Below are 23,560 nucleotides of genomic sequence, written 5' to 3'. Positions count from 1 at the left end.
AGAACACTGTCCAACCATCTCGTCCTCTGTTGTCCCCTTCTTCTTGTGCCCTCAACCTTTCCCAACATCAGGGTCTTTTCCAGGGAGTCTTCTCTTCTCATGAAGTGGCCAAAGTATTGGAGCCTCAGCTTCACGATCTGTCCTTCCAGTGAGCACTCAGGGCTGATTTCCTTCAGAATGGAGAGGTTTGATCTTCTTGCAGTCCATGGGACTCTCAAGAGTCTCCTCCAGCACCATAATTCAAAAGCATCAATTCTTCAGCAATCAGCCTTCTTTATGGTCCAGCTCTCACTTCCATACATCACTACTGGGAAAACCATGGCTTTAACTATACGGACCTTTGTTGGCAAGGTGATGTCTCTGCTTTTTAAGATGCTGCCTAGGTTTGCCATCGCCTTTCTCCCAAGGAGCAGGCGTCTTTTAATTTCGTGACTGCTGTCACCATCTGCAGTGATCATGGAGCCCAAGAAAGTAAAATCTCTCACTGCCTCCATTTCTTCCCCTTCTATTTGCCAGGAGGTGATGGGCCCAGTGGCCATGATCTTGGTTTTTTTGATGTTGAGCTTCAGACCATATTTTGCACTCTCCTCTTTCACCCTCATTAAAAGGTTCTTTAATTCCTCCTCACTTTCTGCCATCAAGGTTGTGTCATCTGCATATCTGAGGTTGTTGATATTTCTTCCGGCGATCTTAATTCCAGCTTGGGATTCATCCAGCCCAGCATGATGAATTCTGCATATAAGTTATATAAGCAGGGAGACAATATACAGCCTTGCCGTACTCCTTTCCCAATTTTGAACCAATCAGTTGTTCCATATCCAGCTCTAACTGTAGCTTCTTGTCCCACATAGAGATTTCTCAGGAGACAGATGAGGTGATCAGGCACTCCCATTTCTTTAAGAACTTGCCATAGTTTGCTGTGGTCGACACAGTCAAAGGCTTTTGCATAGTCAATGAAGCAGAAGTAGATGTCTTTCTGGAACTCTCTAGCTTTCTCCATAATCCAGCGCATGTTTGCAATTTGGTCTCTGGTTCCTCTGCCCCTTTGAAATCCAGCTTGCACTTCTGGGAGTTGCTGGTCCACATACTACTTAAGCCTGCCTTGTAGAATTTTAAGCATAACCTTGCTAGCGTGTGAAATGAGTGCAACTGTGCGGTAGTTGGAGCATTCTTTGGCACTGCCCTTCTTTGGGATTGGGATGTAGACTGATCTTCTCCAATCCTCTGGCCACTGCTGAGTTTTCCAAACTTGCTGGCATATTGAGTGTAGCACCTTAACAGCATCATCTTTTAAAATTTTAAATAGTTCAGCTGGAATACCATCACTTTCACTGGCCTTGTTATTTGCAGTGCTTTCTAAGTCCCATTTGACTTCACTCTCCAGGATGTCTGGCTCAAGGTCAGCAACCACACTATATGGGGTATACGAGACATCCATTTCTTTCTGGTATAGTTCCTCTGTGTATTCTTGCCACCTCTTCTTGATGTCTTCTGCTTCTGTTAGGTCCTTTCCACTTTTGTCTTTTATTATGGAAATCTTTGTACGAAATGTTCCTTTCATATCTCCAATTTTCTTGAACAGATCTCTGGTTCTTCCCATTCTGTTGTTTTCCTCTATTTCTTTGCATTGCTCGTTTAAGAAGGCCCTCTTGTCTCTTTGCTATTTTTTGGAAATCTGCATTCAATTTCCTGTATCTTTCACTATCTCCCTCGCATTTTGCTTGCCTTCTCTCCCCCGCTATTTGTAAGGCCTCATTGGACAGTCACTTTGCTTTCTTGCATTTCCTTTTCATTGGGATCGTTTTAGTTGCTGCCTCTTGTATAATGTTACGAGCCTCCATCCATAGTTCTTCAGGCACTCTGTCCACCAAATCTAAATCCTTAAACCTGTTCCTCACTTCCACTGTGTATTCATAAGGGATTTGACTTAGATTGTATCTTACCGGCCCAGTGGTTTTTCCTACTTTCTTCAATTTAAGCTTGAATTTTTCTGTAAGAAGCTGATGATCTGAGCCACAGTCAGCTCCAGGTCTTGTTTTTGCTGACTGTATAGAGCTTCTCCATCTTTGGCTACAGAGAATATAATCAATCTGATTTTGATGCTGCCCATCTGGTGATGTCCATGTGTAGAGTCGTCTCTTGTGTTGTTGGAAAAGCATGTTTGTGATGACCAGCTTGTTCTCTTGACAGAACTCTATTAGCCCTTGCCCTGCTTCGTTTTGATCTCCAAGGCCAAACTTGCCAGTTGTTCCTTTTATCTCTTGACTCCCTACTTTAGCATTCCAATCCCCTATAATGAGAAGAACATCCTTCTTTGGTGTCAATTCTAGAAGGTGTTGTAAGTCTTCACAGAATTGGTCAATTTCAGTTTCTTCAGCACCAGTGGTTGGTGCATAAACTTGGATTACTGTGATGTTAAAAGGTCTGCCTTGGATTCGTATCGAGATCATTCTATCATTTTTGAGATTGCATCCCAGTACAGCTTTTGCCACTCTTTTGTTGACTATGAGGGCCACTCCATTTCTTTTGCGGGATTCTTGCCCACCGTAGTAGATGTGATGGTCATCCAAACTGAATTCACCCATTCCTGTCCATTTTAGTTCACTGGTGCCCACGATGTCAATATTTATTCTTGCCATCTCATTTTTGACCACATCCAACTTACCAAGCTTCATGGTTCTTACATTCCAGGTTCCTATGCAATATTTTTCTTTACAGCATTGGACTTTCCTTTCGCTTCCAGGCATATCCGCAACTGAGCGTCCTTTCGGCTTTGGCCCAGCCGCTTCACCAGCTCTGAATCTACTTGTACTTGTCCTCCGCTCTTCCTCAGAAGCATGTTGGACGCCTTCCGACCTGAGGGGCTCATCTTCCAGCGTCATATCTTTTATATGCCTGTTGTCTTTGTCCATGGAATTTTCTTGGCAGGGATACTGGAGTGGAAACAGTTACAGCAACAGTTGTATAGTTGTACACAAACAGTTACAGCAACCCAAAAGCAGTCTACTAATATGCTCACATCTGGGCCATTAAAATAGCTCCTTTGCCCTCCTTAAAATGCTGAATAATTCACTTCCCCGCCACCCTCAATCCTCCTCACCTTTTTAAAGAGACCTGAGCGCAGTGAATCAACTGGGCGGTGGCGGGGTGTGTGATGTCAGGACACTGCCCGCTTTCTCTCCTCCCAGCTGCTCCTCACCCCGAATAGCTTCCTCTCACGCAGCAACATTGCGGGGACTCCAGCTTCTCTTCCCAGAGTTCTCCTCCTGCCTCTCACCCAGAGGCTTCCTCCCAAAGGGGCTCCTCTTGAAGCAGCCCCTCCCTCTTGCTTTAGACCCCTCCCCAAAAGGCACAGAGGTCTCTGCCTCCTTCCAGAGCAAAGGGACTCCAGGCTCTAAAGCCCCCCCCCCATCTGGCGATCTTCCTGCCTGTTATGTACTGAGTTGAATAGGATCCAAAATGCAGCAGTCTGTTTGGTCCTAGAACAATAGGATTCAGAATGCAGCAGTCTGATTGGTCCTAGAACAATGCAGCAGTATGATTGGTTGGCAGGAACCACCCAATCCTGCTCCAGATAGAAGTGAATCCACAACTTGATTGGCTTACAGTAGAATTCCGGGATTAGCCAGTCATGTGCAGCCCATTATGTAAATAATGTATATAAAGCAGATACTGTGAGGGGACTTTCATTCATTCCTCCTCACCACTATGAGCTGAATAAAGAGCATGAAATCACTTTGCGACTCTGAGTATATTTCACTGGCGACGAAGGTGGGATCCCGCTGAGCTGACTGCCACGCACAGCACCGCAGCACCGCCACCTGCCGCACCGCTGCCTCGCACCGTGTATCCAGGCTTCAGCTCCGGGGCACAAGGAACTCAGAATGGCAGCCAACAGCAGCTTCTCGCCATTCAACCCAGCATCTGGAGACTGGGAAGCGTACGCCTCCCGTTTCACCTTCCTCCTAGAAGCCCAAGGGGTCACCGACGAAGAAGACGCCAAGAAGAGGGTGATATTCTTCAGCGTCTGCGGAGAGGAGACGTTTGAAGTCGCCCGGGCTCTCCTTGCGCCTGAAGACGTCGCTACTGTTCCATACAAAACAATAATGAAACAGCTGAAGGGGCACTTTTCGCCGCAGCCCTCAGTAGTGGCTCGTCGAAATGCCTTCTACGCAAAGTGGCAAGCCCCTGGGGAAACCATAACTGGGTTTGTGACCTCTCTCCGCCAAGCCGCCCGGTTCTGCAACTTCTCAGAGCTGGAGAACATGCTTCGTGACCGCCTCGTCGGTGGCCTGAAGGATGAGAAGCTGCAACGACGCCTCTACGCTAAGAAGGACCTAACGTTCCAGGTCGCTCAGGAGGAGGCCCTGGCAACGGAAGCTGCCGAGAGGTCGACGCAAGAGGCACAGCCGAGCCTGCCATCCCAACCGAGGGTCCACCACGAAGACCTCACCAACGACTCAGGATCCGACAGGGAGGAGGTGCACCGAGTACAGCAGCGCACTCAAGCAGCCCACATACCACAGCTGCCTCGACGAGAAGGAGGAAACTGCCCAAGCTGCGGGGAGAGTCACGAGAGGAGGACCTGCCGTTTCCGCAACGCAGAGTGCAGGCAGTGCAGAAAATTGGGACACATCGCCCGGGTGTGTCGGGCTCGGCCCACCCGACACCAGGCATCAGATGACCAACCCAAGAGCCCCAGGTCCCGGGGCCCAACACACCAAGGCAACTCGACGGAGCTCACGGACTGCCAGGTATACCAGTTGCCCCACCCCAACGTAGAGAAAATTTATGTAGAGGTACAGATAGAGGGGGCCCCATGCCGCATGGAGCTTGACACTATCCATAATCTCAGCAAGGACCTTAAGGAAACTGTGTCCTACTGGGGGTCCCAAACTCAGGCCGGCACCATTCACCCTACTGGACTTCCAGAAACGTAAGGTCCCCACAATGGGGGTGGGGACCTTCAGGGTGCAATACCGAGGGCGGACGCGGCAACTGGACTTGCTTGTGGTCAAGGGTCCCTACATTAGCTTACTGGGATTGGCATGGTTTGGACCACTGGGGCTAGCTGTCACCGGGGTGAACCACACTAGCTTACAAGTGGACGTGGACGCCATATGCAAGGAATTTCCAGGGGTTTTCGACGGGAAATTGGGACAGTATACGCCCCCCCCATTGCGCTACAGCTTGACCCCGCAGTACGACCGGTCAGGCTCAAGGCCCGCCGGGTCCCGTTCGCCTTGAAACCCCGTATAGACGAGGAATTGGACCGACTCGTGGATCAAGGAGTGCTGGAGCCGGTGCCTAATGCCCCCTGGGAAACCCCAATCGTCACACACGTCAAGCCTAATGGTTCAGTCCGCATCTGCGCAGACTACAAATGTACCATAAACAAGGCCCTCACGGCCCATGCATACCCAGTGCCAGTGGTCAGCCATGTCCTTGCCACCCTGGCTGGGTCGAAATTTTTTGGAAAGCTGGACTTGGCCCAAGCATATCAACAGCTGCCAGTAGATGAGGCCACAGCAGAGGCACAGACGATTGTGACGCACAGAGGAGCGTTCAGGGTAAAGCGGCTGCAATTCGGGGTCAGTGTGGCACCAGGCATATTCCAGAATCTAATGGACTCTCTCCTTAAAGGGATTTCTGGCGTCACCCCCTTCTTCGATGATGTGTTGATTGCCGGACCCACACCAGAGGAGTTTGAGGACCGCCTCCGCACCGTTCTGTACCGTTTCCAGACGGCGGGTCTCAAGGTGAAGCGGGAAAAATGTCTACTAGGAGTGCCTAAGGTGGACTTTCTGTGATTTATGGTGGACGCAGAAGGGGTCCACCCGACTGGGGACAAGGTACGGGCCATTTGTGATGCCCCAGCGCCCAAGAGCAAGACTGAACTTCAGGCCTTCTTGGGACTATTGAACTTTTACCATTCCTTCCTTCCCCACAAGGCGGCAGTAGCGGAGCCCCTACACAGACTCCTGGACAAGCAGGCCCCTTGGGTGTGGGGCCAGCGCCAGGAGGCCGCATTCCAGGCAGTCAAGGACTTGCTTGTCTCAAACTCGGTCTTGGCACACTTCGACGAGAGGCTGCCGGTGGTGCTAGCATGCGACGCCTCACCCTATGGCATTGGCGCTGTCCTGGGGCACCAACTCCCGGATGGAAGAGAGGTACCGGTGGCGTACTTTTCCCAGACACTCAACGCAACCGAGCGGAACTACTCGCAAATTGACAAGGAGGGTCTGGCAATCGTGAAGGGAGTAAAAAAATTCCATGATTTCTTGTACGGGCAGCCCTTCACCGTGGTGACTGACCACAAGCCGTTGCTTGGCTTGTTTGCCCCCGAAAAGCAGACCCCCCAAGTGCTGTCTCCTCGCATCCTCAGGTGGTCAATTTTCCTTGCCAGCTACCAGTATGCACTGATTCACCGCCCTGGGAAGGCGATGGGCCATGCGGACGCCCTCAGCAGGCTACCACTACCGGAAACAGGCCCTGACCCAGCACCTGCACAAGAGGTTATGAGCCTGGAGCTGCTTCCCGACCGCCCCATTCAGGCACAAGAAGTTGCACACCATTCCAAGAAAGATAGGGTCATCTCCCGAGTCCTGGACTGGGTGTGGAGGGGATGGCCCAGCAGCACCCCCGGGCCAGAATTCGCCGGCTACACAACCCGCAAACATGAACTGTCGGCCCACAAGGGGTGCCTGTTATGGGGAAGCAGGGTCGTTGTTCCCCAGCCCCTCCGCAAAAGGGTCCTCACAGCCCTACACGAGACACATCCAGGGGTAGTAAGAATGAAGGCCCTTGCCAGGAGTTATGTGTGGTGGCCGGGGATCGATGGAGAGATAGAGGCCTGGGTCAAACACTGCCAGGCCTGCCAAGAATCCCGCCCAGATCCCCCAAGGGCCCCAGTCCAGTCCTGGGAGTCCGCCCGAGCACCATGGTCACGCCTGCATGTGGATTTCGCTGGCCCCTTTCAGGGGAAAACATTCTTCATAGTGGTGGACTCCTACACCAAATGGCTGGAAGTCGCACTGGTACCGTCCACTTCCACGTCCGCAGCCATCCGGGTACTACGCAGGCTGTTTGCAACCCATGGGCTCCCTGACACTCTTGTCTCAGACAACGGGACTGCATTTACATCAGGAGAATTCCAAACCTTCACAGCGCAGAACGCCATCCGCCACATCCGTTCGGCGCCGTTCCACCCTGCCACCAATGGCCAAGCAGAACGCATGGTGCGGACCACCAAGGACACCCTTCGCCGCATGACACAAGGGGATTGGGAGTACCGCCTTGCCACATTCCTACTAGCACAGCACAGCACAGCACCCCCAGCTAAACGACTGGCCAGAGCCCCGCTGAACTACTAATGGGTCGGCGCCTTGCAATCAGATTGGACCGCCTTCACCCCGATAGAGTTCAGGATGAGGTAGTGGTGGGGGAAGGCAGGAACCCCCGGACCTTCGAGGCCCAGGACCCAGTGTACGCAAAGAATTTTGGGGCAGGCCCAGCATGGGTACCCGCCACAGTCACCAGGGTCACTGGCCCCGTGTCGTACGAGGTGCTAACGGATGGGGGGCAATGCTGGTGCCGCCACTGCGACCAGATACGGCGACGATTCCCGGGAGAAAACCAGGAGGAGGACAGGTCAGAGGAGTCCCAAGGGAACAGCTGGGCAGTGAGGCCCATAGAGCAGGAGGGGCCAGCAGGAGAGGCAGAATCAGTAAATACAGAGAGGACCCGCGAGGCCGAAAGGACACCGGAACCAGAACCACGATTGAGCGAGCCGGTTGCGCCAGACCAAACAGGCCCATCACAGCCAGCATCCTTGGAACACGAGCCAGAACCTGGAGCCCGGACCAGGGAACACCCCAGGCCGCAACGCACACGTAGGCCGCCGGCGTACCTCGAGGACTATGAATGCGACCTCCCGGGCAGGACTGGAACTTAGAGGGGAGGGGTGTTATGTACTGAGTTGAATAGGATCCAAACTGCAGCAGTATGATTGGTCCTAGAACAATAGGATTCAGAATGCAGCAGTCTGATTGGTCCTAGAACAATGCAGCAGTATGATTGGTTGGCAGGAACCACCCAATCCTGCTCCAGATAGAAGTGAATCCACAACCTGATTGGCTTACAGTAGAATTCCGGGATTAGCCAGTCATGTGCAGCCCATTATGTAAATAATGTATATAAAACAGATACTGTGAGGGGACTTTCATTCATTCCTCCTCACCACTATGAGCTGAATAAAGAGCATGAAATCACTTTGCGACTCTGAGTATATTTCACTGCCCCACGAATGCTGCTGCGTGAGGGCTGGGGGGGGGCACCTGTGACTCTCCAGATGCTGCAGTGTAGCCTAACCACTGCCCCCACCTCTGGCCATCAGACATCCTGGCAGCCCAAGCCAACCTCAGCAAGTGATGGTGTAGTGGTTTGAGGGCTGGAGCAGGAACTGGGAAAGAACCAGGGTTCAAATCCTCACATGAAGCCAGTCTCTACCTCTCAGCCCAACCTGCCTCTCAGGGATTAATATATAAATATAATATATTAATAATAATAATAATAATAATAATAATAATAATAATAATAATTCCACCTTGAGGTCCACAGGAAGTGAGCCATGGCTACTTATGTACAACATTATGTGGCTGCCTGCCCAGCCAGAGGAGTGGCTTTCCAGCAGCTGCCCTGCCTCTCCCTGGGGGTTCCCGTTCCCTGGGAAATGGAGCTTTGCTCCTCAGGTGCTCCTTTTGAGAAGGCGGTCCAGGAGGAGACACCCTCTCCTCCTCCGCCCCTTCTGCAACTGTTCAGAGTTGCTTGCCCTGCAGACAATATTGGGGCCTTCCTCCTCTTCTTCCTCCTCCTCCATGGGCTCTGCCTCAGTTGCTGTGATGGCACCAGAGATGGGGCTGGGAAGGGGCCTCTGAGGAGGCCCTGGAGGAGGAGATCTGCTTGCAGAAGTCCCTTCCCTGGCAGGCGGCCATTGAGGTGGAGATCCAGTGCAGGAAGGGAGAGTCCTCCTCTCAAGGTCCGTAGCCTGGCTGTCAGAGTCCCACTGCAAGGTCCAGAGCGGGAGACAGGCGTGTCCCTGGACCCAGGGCTTCACTGCTCCACTCCCTTCCTCCCTTCACCTGGGCTGCTCTCTGCCCCTCGCAGGTTGCGCTTGGCCTCTCTGAGAGCAAGTCACTCCCACCTTCGTGCCCTGTCAGCACAGACCGTCCTGCAGAGGAAGCAATGAGGCACCTGGCCAAGAAGACGTCTGGGGGCTGCCGACCAGCTGCCTTTTTCTGCTTTGGACTAGCCCTCCTGCTGGTGGTGAGTCAAGGGGGCAGGTTGACTGGGGGAGTATCATGCTGTCTAAAAATACCAGGCCTGGGTGGGGGGGGGGGTAAAAGCTGAATGGAGCCCTTTGGGAGGATGCAGTCTTTCGAGGGGCGGGTGGGCGTGCATCTCCTGGGGCTGCTGCTGGTCACTGGGCTAAGTCAAGTTGCCCCCAACTAAAAAGCCCCAGCAGGGAGTGGGGAGGGCTCAGTGGGGTTGACTTTGGGGTGTGCATGTGATTGAAAAGGAATGGTGATGTGGGTCAAGAGCGGACATGTTGCCTCTGTGGGGCCTGTTCCTGGTCTGTCCTTGCTCAGCCCCACTACTTGCATTCGCCATCAAGCCAGACAGTGTCAGACAGACGTGCAACCTGACCGGGGGGGGGGGGGTCCCATCCCAAAGTTCCCACAAGAACTTACAAAAGACCCATGGGGGGGGTCTCTCCTTCCTTTGAGGTTTTTAAGCAGAGGTGTGTGGCTATCTGTCTTGGATGCTGTAGTTGAGATTCCTGCATTGCAGGGGGTTGGACTATGTGAAATATAAAACACCAGCCCCAAGACTCTGGGTCCTGGGACCTTTAAATAAAAATTTGAGCAAAATTGGTGAAGCAGCAAAAAGTTAGTTTATTGATTACATATACGTTTCTTTCAAGATTTGGGCGTCCCAAAAGCAGGTACACCCCAGTTTAGTAAAACACAAGTTTATGTCACCTGTTCCCCATTGGGTGGAGGCACACAGGGGTTACAGTCTTATCAGGACCGCTTAATTAAAATATTAAACTCTCTGCCCCTATTGACATCCCTCTAAATCCAGGGACCATCACTCTTAATTACCGTACTTATACCCAAATAAGAAAGTGTGTTCTCATGCATTTACCCAAGCGATGAAGCCACATCCTGACCACCCCTTAGGCGCACATGATTTCTATCCAGTTCTACCCTACTGAAGTGTCTAAACCACATTCCAGCAGTAAGCCACCCTGTTTTCTGGCATTCTAACCCCAAGCCAGTAAAGATAAGTCCCCAAGCGCGTCTATGGTTTCTGAGTTGTTGCAACATTCTGCTCAGAAGCTGCAACTATTGGAGGCCTTTTGACCTTTTATGCTTTTGTGAAAAAGAGACATTTTTATTCCTTACAGACCAGATGACCCTCGGGGTCCCTTCCAGTTCTACGATTCTACGATTCTATGAGCTGCCTCTTGGTTTGCCTGGAGTGCTCACATTTTGCTCAGTAATGTTTCAGGGGCAAGTGAGCTGGGTGCCAAAGGGAATGAGATGTGGAAGAGCCCATCTCTCGGGGAAAGGGGTTGGGCTGGGTGGTCTTCTGAGTTCCTTGTGCTTTGCTGGCCCCTTGGGTGGGCAGGGGGGAAATGCAAAAAGCTTGACTGACTGGTGGAGATGAGAGGGAAGTGCCGCTTAATCTCCCCCTCCAGCCCTTCTCAGCCAGGGTTCTGGATGTGCACATTTAAGGGACACGGCTTCCCCCCCAGGATCCTGGGAGCCATAGTTCACCCCCAACTGGACCAGATTTCCCCTCACCCAAACAAAATCCAGGAATCTTTGAGGGGAGTCGTGTGGTGCCTCTATCCAAGTTGGCAGAAGTTACTTGAACCTCTTCCTTTGGGGTCAAACGCACTCTGCAATGGTTTGCCCTCAGAATCCCTGCTGGATTTGGAGCTTGGAGGAGGGGATTTGACCCCCTGCCCGCCCTCTCCCTCTGAAGGAAGAGGACTTGCAGAATTGATGGGTGTTGCTGTGTGTTTGGTGTGTGTGAGGAGCAAAGTAAGAGCAGTCCAAATTGGGAATTAAGATTAAAAAGGGAAAAGGTAGCTTTGCTTTAAAAATAAAATCAAAAACTTCCTTACAGGGAATCAAAAACTTCTTGTGCAGGGTCAATTTTTTGAGAGAAAATGTCTCTTGCTCCCTCCCCCAAAGGAAACTGGGAAGTTTTTGTGTGTGTGTGTGTGTGTGTGTGTGTTAGCAGGGGCTCTGCCTCCGGGCACTCCCCTCCCCTCCTTCCCTTTGGCTCTTCCCAGATCCTTCTTGGAAGACTCTGTTCCTGCTCTGTTCCTGGGTTGCAGCAAATATAATAAGCGGTTGTTGGGAGTATGATGGATGCTCCTTCCACTTCCGGAGCCGCACCTCAGCCTCAGATGTTTGGATTGCACCTCCCTGCCTTCCATAGTTCACTCAGCCCCACAAGGGCACCAGCGGAGCTTAACCAGGAGATGCCTTGCTCCCCTCTGCCCTGCCCCTCCTTCCTGCAGGGCTTGGGGTCCCAGTGGGCTGGGGAAGGGTCCCACCCTCAGGGTTGGGGGGGGGTCTGCTGAACCTTGAAGGAGCACAGTTTTCCTCCCTTCTTGCTTCTCTCTTGACTCATGGCTTCCCGGGGCTAAGGAGAAGCAGGGTCAGCCTGGAATAATATTGAGTTGGATAATGGCTGGTGGGAAAGGGGTTAGGCAGGGACCCTCTCCTCTACGCTCTGCTGCCCCCCCCCCTTCAGACTGCTCAGGCCAGGTAGAAACCTCCTTCTACTAAGTAAGACGTAGGAAATGCCACTAAAACAATTTTGCTTTATCCCAAAGCTGTGGAAACTTTAAAGATATTGTACACTTTATCCAAAAACGGTGTTTTTCTTGACTGAAAGTTACTCTGGCTGCTACTTCGTTCTGCAGCTCTAGCAGCACTTCTTGAAAAGAAACAGCAACGTCTTTTTCTTGTTTATTTCTCTAGGTCACTTCTGTTTTCTTCACTTCTCACTTCTCTCTCTGCCCCCCCCCCCCAGTCTCGTGCCGTACCCGCCCCATTTACACGATTTTCATCTGTGGCCCCCTTGGAATATCCTGGGGGGAGGGCCCAGGGAGCCATATGGCCCCCAGTTGAGAAACACTGCGCTAAAAGATGGCCAGAATGCAGAAGCCTAATACAAAAAAGTCATAAAAATCCAAATCTGTCAGGAGCACCCATCCCTCTGCCCTTCAGCCTCACTGGAGGCACCTGGCGCACAGAGGGAATAGACACCCCCCTGCGCAAAGCCCGGGTCTGGGGTCTCTCCTCGGTAGCCAGCGGGCATCGTGGGGAGCGTGGAAAGACCCGGTGCAGGATGTGAACGGCCATGTTTATGCTGTGAAGCGCCCTGAGAGCTATGGATGAAGGGCGGTATACACATTTAATTCACCACCACCATCATCTTCGAGGGTGGGGGCTGGGAAAAGAGGGGGGGGTCTCCCTTTCTAGACCTCTTTAAAATATGCTCGCGATGGCTCCTGGCCACAAAGGCTAAGCCTCAGTGGCGTAGCGTGGGGGTGCAGGGGGGGGCGGCCGCACCTGGCGCAACATCTGGGGGGCGCGCTCCACGGGTTAGGGGGCGCAAAATCCACGGGTGCTGACAACCCACGCTACGCCACTGGTGGCACTCTACAGAGGCAGCTATGCTTCTGGGTGCCAGCCCTGCCAGGAGGGGAGACGGCCCTGCGCTTGGAGCCTGCTCGCGAGTTTTCCTTCGAGGCACCCGCTCTGCTGCCCGCCTGACGGCTCTCCTTCGGTCTCCGCAGGTGCTGTACTACATCATCGCCACCGAGGAGCCCCGGGCCCAGTCGGCGCCCCCGCCCGCGCGCGACCCCCGCCCGGCCCCGATGCCCTCCCCAGACGCCCGCGAGATGCAGGCGCTGCTCCAGCTGATCGCGTGGCCGGCTCCCGCCGAGGCCGCCGACGTGGCGTTGGCCAGCTCCACCAGCCCGGAGAAGAGCGGCTACGCGCTCCTGCACGCCCCGCGCAACTACACGGTGGGCGACACGCTGCTGGTGCGCCTGGAGGCGCGCGACCACGCCGGGCGGCGCAAGCGCTACGGGGGCGACTTCGTGCGCGCCAAGGTGCACTCGCCGGAGCTGAAGGCGGCCGCGGCCGGGACGGTGCAGGACCACGGCAACGGCTCCTACACGCTGGCCTTCCCGCTGCTGTGGGCGGGCGCCGTGCGCGTGGCGGTGCGCCTCACCCACTCCAGCGAGGCCGTGGCGCTGTTGCGCCGCATCCGCCGCTCGCAGCCCTCCACGGTCGCCTTCTCCGGCTACTTCGCGCAGCCAGGCCAGCCGGGCAAGGAAGAGGTGACCGAGTGCAACGTCCACCCGCCGCCCGGGCCGGCCTGCCAGTACGTGGACCCGGGCACCGGCGAGCGCTGGTTCTGCGTGCGGCCCCAGGCGCACCCTTGCGCGGCCCTTGTGCGCCACTCGTCGGGGCGCTACAAAAGCGTGCTGGCGCCCAGGGAGAAGGCTCTCTTTGCGAGGTGAGGGGGGCGTCGGGGAGGGTGCCAAGTCGCCCAGGAGGCTTGTTAGACAGGTCTTTCAAAGAGAGAGGTGGGGGTTTTGTTTCTGCTTTTAATAAGGTTTTATTAAAGCATTTTCATAACAGAGTAAGAGAAAATAAATTAAATGAAAACAAACAGCGAGAGAAAGAGAAGAGAAAACACCAAAGGAAAACAAAAAGAGGAAAGGAAAGGAAAGGAAAGGAAAGGAAAAGAGGAAAAGAGAGGGAAAGTAAAAAAGACTTATTTTTCTGTCAGTTACATAAAAGAAAATATTCAAAATATTCACTCTAGAATGACCTACAACTGGCAATATTTCCTGAAATGTCCAACACAAATGTCACAGATTAATTCGTTTTCCTTTTTACACAAGAAGTTCAAAAGGTGTTCTCTAATTATTCTTATTAATAAACGTTAGCAATCGTTTTTCTCTAATCAGACATATCAGCTTTGTTTCCAATAACTTCAACAACCTCCATATTAAACAATAATAAATACTTCCATCTTTGTCGACACAAGAGTCTCTCTGCTGTAATCATTTGGAGGTCTTTAAGCAGAGGCTTGACAACCATATGTCAGGAGTACTCTGATGGTGTTTCCTGCTTGGCAGGGGGTTGGACTCGATGGCCCTTGTGGTCTCTTCCAACTCTATGATTCTATGATTCTATATATTTTTAAAAATTCCAGTTATTTTCTAATGTTTTGAATAATTTTTATATGCAGTTGACAGACAAAGAATCAGAAGTTCTCCTTTTTTCTTTCTTCTTTTCTTTCCCTATTTTTCTTTTTCATTTTTTGTTTGTGCTTTTATTTAGATCTGTTTGTTTTATCTTTGATATTCTTAAAAGGTATTCGATATTAATTTTTGTATATCCCCACCCCCAACAGAATCTTTTGAAGAAAAACAACAGAGAGCAGGGCGGGGAGGGCAGGGGAGGCGCCCCTCCATCTCCCAGGGGCCACCTGGGCGGCTTCTGCAGAGTGTCTCTCTGGGCCCTGACTCCACAGCCGTCCCGTGACCCTTTCGTGTAAAAGCAGCAGGTGGGAAAGGCGGAGGCGAGGCAGGTGAAGGTGCCTGAGGGGGATGCACCAGCACGGTCAGTCAGTAGCCAGAACCAGCCTCTGGAGGGGCTCTGGGGGCCCTTGATGCCCTTTGTTCTTCCCTAGGGCCAGGAGTTTCCCAGGAGAAGCGCAGCCCAGGCCGCAGCACCTGCAGGACCCCCTCTTCCCCTTCCCCTCTTCTCATTTCTCTCTGTCCACACAGGGCTGTGACAGACCAACCCATCCCAGGGAGTGTGCCTGTCATCCGGGTGCTGTCCAACCCCCAGCAGGCCATCGGTGAGTTGCCAGGGGGGTCAGTTGCCCCCTGCTGGTCCCTGGTCCCTTTATTACCTGGTCACATATTTCTCTAACATATTTCAAGTCTGTCAATCGAGTTGGCAGGAAATACTTGATAATGGATGTCAGAGACATCCTTTTGAAATGGTGAATTCCTGTCTCTTTGGACAGAGTGGCACTTTTCGGGCCTGGTGGGAGCTGACCATCTCTCTCCTTTGCCCGCTTCCCTGCAGTGACGCCACCCCCTCAGCCGTGCCGCCCTGGCCTTGCCCCCGCCAACCCAGTGGGCTTCTACTACCAGGACACCTGGGTTTCCTTGCTGTGTTCCAGTCGGCCCTTCACTACTCCAGACTCGGCCCTCAGCTGCCTGAAAGGAAAGATCATCCACATGGTTGGAGACTCCACCCTGCGCCAGTGGTGGGAGTTCCTGGTGGGATTCATCCCTTGTGAGTGCCTGGTCCCCTGGGGCAGTGGCGGGGGGGGGGGACACTTTGGGCATTCAGGTGGAACCGGAGGCAGGTTGAGCTGGGCTGAGCTGAGGAGACCAGGCCAAAAAAAAAAAAAATGGAGGGAAGAGGACAATGAGCAGGGGGGTACAAGGGAGGTCCCGTTTGGTCATGCCGGGTGGAAAGAGGAGGAATGGATGGCTGGGGCTAGGAGAAGCATGGAAGGGGCCAAATAACTATATTTTACCCAACATGGGTCATGACCCTGAGTGAAAGATTCTTGTGCTCTACCAACTGAGCTATCCAGCAACTCTTCAAACCCTGGTCTCTCCAAGGTCTGAGTCCAACACTCTAACCGAGCGGCGGGTTCTCAAAGGGTGTGGCGCACCATAGTGGGGCAGCAGGAGAGGATAGCAAGTGTGGCAGAAGATTCAAGGGCAATTCGAGAAATGCTTAAATTATAGTATAGTACAGCATCAAAACCCTTTTTTGCATTTGCAGAATATGGATAGATCTATTTTCCAAATGAGAGCAAGAGCCTCAGGAAATGCTGAGGACAATCCAACTTGGGTTTTCCAACACATTTCTTATTAATGAAAAAGTTTGGTGTGGCGGGAGTAGATTTTTATTCCAAAAGTGCAGCCCAGAGAATAAAATTTCAGTACATTACTCCTGAGTTGCAGAAGGTTGGAGTAGATGACCCTTGGGGATCCCTTTCTACTCTGTGATCCTAACCACTGCTCTAGCTGCTCTGGGTCCCTGTGAGGGTGGGCAGGACCCAGAGCAGGAGAACCCAGGGATGTTTGGGGTCTGAATCTCTCTCTGTCCCCCCTCTCTCCCTGCCCCTCTTGCCAGCACTCCAGCAGATCGACCTCCACGTCACTTACCAGTCGGGGCCTCTCCTGGCCGTGGAGGCCACCCGGGGCCTGGTGCTGAGCTGGCGTGCCCACGGTCTCCCTCTGCGCACTGGCAAGACCATGATGGCTGACTTGCACTACCTGGCCAACGAGCTGGATGCGCTGGGCGGTGGTCCTGACATCGTGGTGGCCTTCACGCTCTGGGCACACTTCACCACCTTCCCCCTGGAGGTCTACGTCCGGCGGCTGCGCCGGGTGCGGCAAGCTGTGGCCCAGCTCTTGGCCCGCAGCCCCCTCACCACCGTGGTCATCAAGACGGCCAACACCGGCTACAAGTCTGTCTACGGCAGCGACTGGCTCTCCCTTCAGCTGGACCACCTGCTGCGCGCCATGTTCACCGGCCTGCGCGTGGCCTTTGTGGATGCCTGGGCCATGACCTCCTGCCACTACCTGCCCGACAACATCCACCCTGGCAAAGTCGTGGTGCAGAACGAAGTTGCCTCCTTCCTCTCCTACGTCTGCCCATGAGACTGAGCCAGGAGGGAGAGGGAAGGAGCCCCAGGCAGGGGTCTCCAGATGCCTTGCCACACTCCGCACAGCGGGTCGAAGATCCCCTGCAGTGGGGAAAGGGGCCTCCAGAAAAGTGGGGGGCACCCTTTCCCCCCAGCCACAAATGTTATGGGGAAAATGGGGGGACTTTGGGTCCCTGGAGATCTGCTGTGGTCAGAGATACAAATGGAAGGAAGCAAGGCAAGCTGCTGATCTGTATTGGTCTGTTGCAATAGACCAGGGGTCGGCAACCTATGGCCCATGGGCCACAAGTGGCCCACAGGGGTCGTTTAACCGTCCCATGAGCCCCCCCCCCCGAACCAAGCCGCCCGCTCGGCAAGTCCCTACACGCTGTGGTAAACTGGTGTAGCGCAGCACGGGGACTCACTTTCCCAATGCTGGAAATTGCATCTGTGCAGACGCAGATGCTGGAAATTGCGTCTGCGCAGATGCAAATGCTGGAAATCACAGGCACACGCCATCCAGCCCACAGAGGGATCTCTGCTGGAGTGAACCGGCCCAGGCGAGGTAAACCTTGCCAACCCCTGCAATAGACTCACCCCTGCCTGCCCCCCTTGCAAGGAGGTGAGGGAGCCCTGAACAAAAGCATGTTACAATTTTTAAACCCTCAGAGAGTGACTGCCCTGTCACAGAAAGAACACCCCAACACACATCACCGGTGCATCGCAAAATTGGCTGCACATGGAAATCAGATCATGCTCAGAGTCCATATTTCTCCAACGTATTTCAAGTCTGTCAATCAAGTTGCCTGGAAATACTTAATGGATGTTGGAGACCTCCTTTTGAAATGGTGAATAGCTGGACTCCAGAATCCATTGCCAAGGACAGATATCTGCTCCTTTAACAGGTCTGCTTGGCCATTCAATAGATCCTTGTCAAATCTGTTCACAGAGGGGCAACCTATTAGGAATTCCCTGCTCTGTGTCTTGAGGGAGTCTCTGAGGTTGGCTAGGAGCTAAGCATGGCTGCTGTACATTTTCAGAGATGAGGTTTATGCAGTTACGTGGGTGCATTTACCTTGTGCACTTAGGAATGTGCCTTTTATTCATGACACTTTAGAATTCACAAACCCAGCCTGGAGCTCGGGGGGACCCAAAGTGTCCTCTGTCATGAGCAGGGTGGGAGGAAGACTGTTGCACTTGTGGCTTTGGGGCCTGATGCTCCCTTCTACCCCAGAAGGGCCAGCGAGGTCTCCCCTGAGAGGCACTGCGCCTCCCTCACACCACCCCAGTCACACTGCTGTCCTCTTTGGCTGCCCACTGTGCTTGGACCTCAGAGCATGTGCAGTTAGGCTGTATGATGCCTGTGTCGTAATTCCTGGATCCAATAAGGGTCAACATCTAATTGAGGATCCCTTTGTTGAATTAGTCAGGTAAGGACCATAATGACCCCTAAATATGGGTCACTAGTATAAGAATGGAATGGCTTTGTGTCAGAGGGCAGACAGGTAGATCCCCTCCCTTACCTGGCTGGTGGTGAGAAGGCCAATGGCCAGAGCTGGGTGTGTATGAGCTGGGCTGGAAGCAGGCAGAGGCCAGAGAAGGAGAGACATGCTGGATCTTTGCTGGAATCCAATGCTGGAAGAAGCAAGACCTTCTTGGGTGTCAGTGCTGGGAGCCCCAGCACCCTATGCTTGGGTTGTAGATATGTGTAAATAAGCCACACATCCTGAAGATACCATGGTCTCTGCTGGCTTTCATTCCAACCAAACTGAACCCTGGGTAAGTGCCTGGAATCCCTGGGGACTCTCAGCGCTTGGAGATTGGGGTGGTGTGCAACAGATCTATTAAATGAAATGAAACAGAATGATAAATGATATAAACCTTATGCAGGAGTGGCATAGAAGATTGAATTTAAAGGAACTAAGGCAAGATGAAATATTTAAGAATAAAGTTATTTTCACATTATATTAAATGCAACTTAATTTGCACAGGAACTAATAATCAGCAAGCACAGAGCTATCAGTTACAGCAAATAATGCAACGCCTGACTCCCTCCAACCCATCTGGTTGTGAAACTAATCTAGGTTTAGATCAGTAACAACCCATGGCTGCCAGCCTCATAACGGCATGCGAAGTAAAGCAGGCACCAAAGCAGAAAAGGAAAAACAGCCAGGGAAACCTACCCCTGCCAGCTGCCCTGGATCAGCAATGTTCCAGGGAATGGAGGGAACTTTGAAGCCCCTTCAGCGCCGCTTTGCCAAAGCGCCTGACACCTTTGTCTTGGATCCTGGCTGCTGTTCCTGCTGCCCAGTTGTAAGGCCAATGTCTCCATGAACCTTATCTAAAGCAGCCAATATGTGCACACGGCTCCAAGCAGTTTGTTAGACACAAAGGAGGTCTGGTGTCCTTCATCTTGATATATCATGGCTGCTCTGCTGTGTGCATGACGGAGACGTAGGCCTAGCAGGGCCCAGATTAGCAATCTTCCTCCTTGCATTCATCTGTCTCAGGAGACCATGGAGGAGTGTTCGTTGGGGGGTGAAGTCCAACCATTGGAAGGTTGCAGCACCTGCTGTGGCTGTAGACACCCATATAGGAAAGACATGCCTTGTTGCAGCAGGGGCAGATGAATTTTGATAGAAAATCAAAATAAAGAGTAAATTGCATATAACCTCCCTCTGGAAATTTTTGTCTTCAGCCAACATGCTGATCATCAGGGGGTTTGGGCTGGGTGTTTATCAGTATGTGGATGATACCCAGCTCTACCTCTCTCTTAAACCAGAACCAGTGAAGGCAGTGAAGGTCCTGTGTGAGTTTCTGGAGGCAGTTGGAGGATGGATGGTGGCTAACAGATTGAGGTTGAATCCTGACAAGACAGAAGTACTGTTTTGGGGGGACAGGAGGCGGGCAGGTGTGGAGGATTCCCTGGTCCTGAATGGGGTAACTGTGCCCCTGAAGAACCAGGTGGACAGCCTGGGAGTCATTTGGACTCACAGCTGTCCATGGAGGCGCAGGTCAATTCTGTGTCTGGGGCAGCTGTCTACCAGCTCCATCTGGTATGCAGGATGAGACCCTCCCTCCCCGCAGACTGTCTCAACAGAGTGGTGCATGCTCTGGTTATCTCCCGTGTGGACTACTGCAATGCGCTCTACGTGGGGCTACCTTTGAAGGAAGATGGGAGGGGTAGTAGTAGTAGTAGTAGTAGTAATAATAATAATAAGAATAATAATAATAATAATAATAATAATAATAATAATAATAATATTCTGTTGCGGTTGCATCAAACCCTTCAATGTAACCCAGGGCTCAACGAGTCCATTTATAAAGGCATCTGCATATGTTCCAGAAAATATTTAACATCTACACACCATTCAAAGTGTCCTGAAGCCACCCTGGTTTCTGCTGTGATCCCAGAACCACTGGCAGAGGAGCGGGGTGAGCGCAGAGCCCCCAGCACCATTGGGGAGGGGGGTACCATTGCGGCCACCCCTGGACACACGCCACCCCCCACTGCGCCATGCGCTACGCCCCCGGGACGTGTGCCATGCCCCCACGGGCGACGCACCACACTCCTCGGGGATGTGCGCCAGCCATGCCACCACCTGTTATCCACCCCAGGTGCCAGACCATGCAGCTTCGCCATTGCCCAGAACACCCCTATTTCCCCTGGCAGCTTGGGCAGCTCCTAGCGGTTGCTGGAGAGCAGGGGAGGAGGAGGAGAGGCTGCTGTTGCCCAGTGCTGCATGACATACTGGCTCTGAGCAGCAGGCAGAGGGAAGGGCCACCCTGGGTGGGACTAAAGGGAGAAAGAGCGGAGTACAAGGAATATTGACTTTAAAAAAAAAAAAAGCTTTGTGCATCTGTGTCTAATCATGCCCCTTTCTAAAATTTTGTTATTAGTGAGTGTTTGTCTTGTTGTAAATCTACCAATCAAATCAAATCAGAATTAAGAGGTTTTCTCAGGATGGTGGAGGGTGTCTGTGCTGGGTCCTGTTGGTGTGCTGCCCACCCTTCTTCTGATAGGAAATGCTCTAAAGGGGGAAGAACAAAAAATTGGCATCGAGGAGGGTCAGTTGGGAGAAAGAAATGTCCCTATTTTCATCATCTGAGGATTAGTGGAGGGCCTGCATCAAAATATAAACAGCCTGAAAGTTTTCACGTTAACACTTGAAAAAGATAAATATGAGCAAAAATTGGGTTATGTATGAAAAATTAGTACAAGAGGAAGGAAATAAATGGAAAATGAAGCCTTATGAGGAGGTAAAAGAATATGTTTTGACGTTTGTTTCAATTCAACAGTAAACTGCGGGTTTTCCCTGGGAAAGTGGTGAGACCAAAGAAGAACATCTTGGACCTGTGACTTGAAATCTGAGCCCTCAGATGAAACATATTCACACTGTCGAAACAAAATTAAAAAAATCCTTTCAAACTTAGCTTTCAAACTTAGTTGGTCTCTAGGGTGCTGCTGGAAGGAATTTTTTTATTTTGTTTCGACTACGGCAGACCAGCACAGCTACCAATCTATAACTATTCACACCGTGTGAGAGGTTTTAATCCTTTCCGTCTCTTTCCCCAGGAGGGACCATATACTGAATACCTTCTCCTTTCAGAATAATTTACCGTATTTTTCGCTCTATAACACGCACCCGATCATAACACGCACGTAGTTTTTAGAGGAGGAAAATCCGTAGGCATGCCACCCGTAGGCATTTCCTCCATAACACGCACAGACATTTCCCCTTACTTTCTAGGAGGAAAAAAGTGAGTGTTATGGTGCAAAAAATACAGTAATTGCTTTGTCAATACATAAAGGGCTTTTTCAAAACAAAGACTTCATATTAGGAAATGAAACCTCCTCCTCCTCCTCCTCCTCCTCCTCCTCCTCCTCCTCCTATTTATTTAAGAACCTCAGGAGAGCCTGGCTGCTGAATCAAGCCAGTGGCCCGTCTAGTCCAGCCTTCTGTTCTCACGGCGGCCAACCAGGCGCCCCCAGAGGGAAACCCCCAAGCAGGATGGGAGAACAAAAGCCACTCTCCCTCTGGTGGCTTCCAGCAACTGATGTTCAGAAGCATTGCTGCCCCTGACTAGGGAGGTAGAACAACTCAATGACCTGCATATTGAGCATTCAAACTGACTGGTTTGCAGACAAATCTCTGGTCTGAGCAGCAGGGCTCTTCTTGTGCTCTGGTCTGGAAGGGACCATGGCCCCCAGACCATCACCCAGCCAGCCCTGATCACGCCCAGACCTGCTTCGCCTCAGCCAGGACAGCAACTTGATCTCAAACTTCTGCTCACACTTGCTGGCAGTAGCAGAGCGCCGGGGGGGGGGGTGTGCCAGGGGAGGGGGTGTGAGTGCACCAGGGGCACAGAGGATGGAGGAGCCTGTGGTGGCACCCTTGCCCTCATTGCCAGAGTGACCCTTTGTCCTGGAGCCAAGCAGGGCCGCCCTGCGCTGCCTTCCCACCCCCAGCCAACACACCACTTGCTGGGCATGGAGCAAGGGGTCCCATGCAGGCACCCCCAGCATGGAGCCTGCATGGAGGGGGCTCCTGCTTCATGGCCCCTCAAAAAACTGTGCCTGGGTCCATGGCCCCTCTGACACCCCCCAGGCTATACCCCTGCCTGCGGGTGTCTGCTTTAACCCCTTTCAAGGCCAGTAACGCTCCCAAACTAGGACAGAAGGAGATGCCTGTTTTATTCACAAAGATCCTGAGCTGCAACAGCTGGACAGAGATGCAAGGATACATGGAAAAGATTTGCCTGCTACTTTCCATCCAAAGTCCTCAAAGAAGCGTATGGCAGGAGGGGTTCCCAAACTCCTCTCCTCATGGGCTGTTTGAAAATGGCTGAGGGATTTAGCAGACCACTTTTGTTCAGCTTGTTGCAGCCTTTGCCATGTTCTTTGTTAGATGCTGTGTGATCTTTCCTTGCATTTTTATTGCTTGTTTTATATCTTACACATTGTATTTTACCATTTGCTACACAATTCAAACTGTAATACAATAAAGTACAAGGAATAAGAGGAGGAACTAAAATGCAATTAAAAATCAATAGGAATATTTACTGGGATAGATGTACCTGAGGGATAGAACCTTATCTATTAAGAGGCTTAATATCAGAGTTGTAGGTTCGAGTCCAACGTTGCACAAGATTCCTGCATTTCAGGGGCTTTCTGGTTTCTGCCTGCTCCCCAGGGCAAAACAACACTGTGATACACTGGGGGAGGTTTCCTGCATTTATAAGTGAATTAAAAGAATTTTGCCTTTAGCCACCCATTTATTACATTTCAAACTGGGGACCCACAATATTCAATAATATCAGACAGTTCCGCGAAAGAAGGTGCTTCCTTGGAAAAGTCAGATTTCTGATCTGTAATTAGTTAATTTATGGTAAATAAAATCCAGGGCAGGCTTGGGCAGGCTCTGGGTGTTACAGGGAGAAACACTGGGAGAAAAAAAGGAAGAGGTTGAGAGGAAAATTAAGGAGCTGGGAATAGAGTGTAGATATAGGCTAAAACAACCATAACAGGGCATATTTTATGCAACTTAATTGCTTTTTGAAGTTTTCTAGAGAATTATATTTACTAATCTTGACACTATTTTCTATGTGGAAATTTGACAGGGATCAGACTTTGAACCCTGATTTTTACAAAAATTCACAAAGGTAAGGTAAAGGTAAAGGGCCCCTGGACAGTTAAGTCCAGTCAAAGGAGACTATGGGGTGCAATTCTCATCTCTGCTTTCAGGCCGAGGGAGACAATGGGATGAGTACCAAAGCA

The 23,560-nt window shown here is 51.8% G+C and overlaps 1 protein-coding gene across 4 annotated transcripts in view; it reads left to right on the top strand.

The window, feature by feature from the left end:
* Positions 1-19,453, top strand: part of LOC310692002 (NXPE family member 3-like) — a 31,327-nt gene extending 11,874 nt beyond the window's left edge. Inside the window, exons 1-6 of one of the 4 annotated variants that reach the window (XM_083472347.1) lie at positions 8,611-9,037; positions 9,166-9,324; positions 12,884-13,611; positions 14,894-14,967; positions 15,201-15,413; positions 16,269-19,453. In XM_083472347.1, the coding sequence (XP_083328473.1) occupies positions 8,630-9,037; positions 9,166-9,324; positions 12,884-13,611; positions 14,894-14,967; positions 15,201-15,413; positions 16,269-16,798 (2,112 nt within the window). In that variant the 5' untranslated portion in view covers positions 8,611-8,629 and the 3' untranslated portion in view covers positions 16,799-19,453. Of the gene's footprint in view, positions 1-8,610; positions 9,038-9,165; positions 9,325-12,883; positions 13,612-14,893; positions 14,968-15,200; positions 15,414-16,268 lie in introns of those variants that run through there. The other 3 variants (XM_083472348.1, XM_083472350.1, XM_083472349.1) reach the window with 3 other exon arrangements.
* Positions 19,454-23,560: the final 4,107 nt, after the last annotated feature.

Source organism: Podarcis liolepis, assembly GCF_965112155.1.
Source record: "Podarcis liolepis genome assembly, chromosome: 13".
NCBI classification, from domain to species: Eukaryota; Metazoa; Chordata; class Lepidosauria; order Squamata; family Lacertidae; genus Podarcis; species Podarcis liolepis.
Note: the sequence above shows the minus strand (reverse complement) of the source record. Positions and strands in the feature narration are given on the sequence as shown.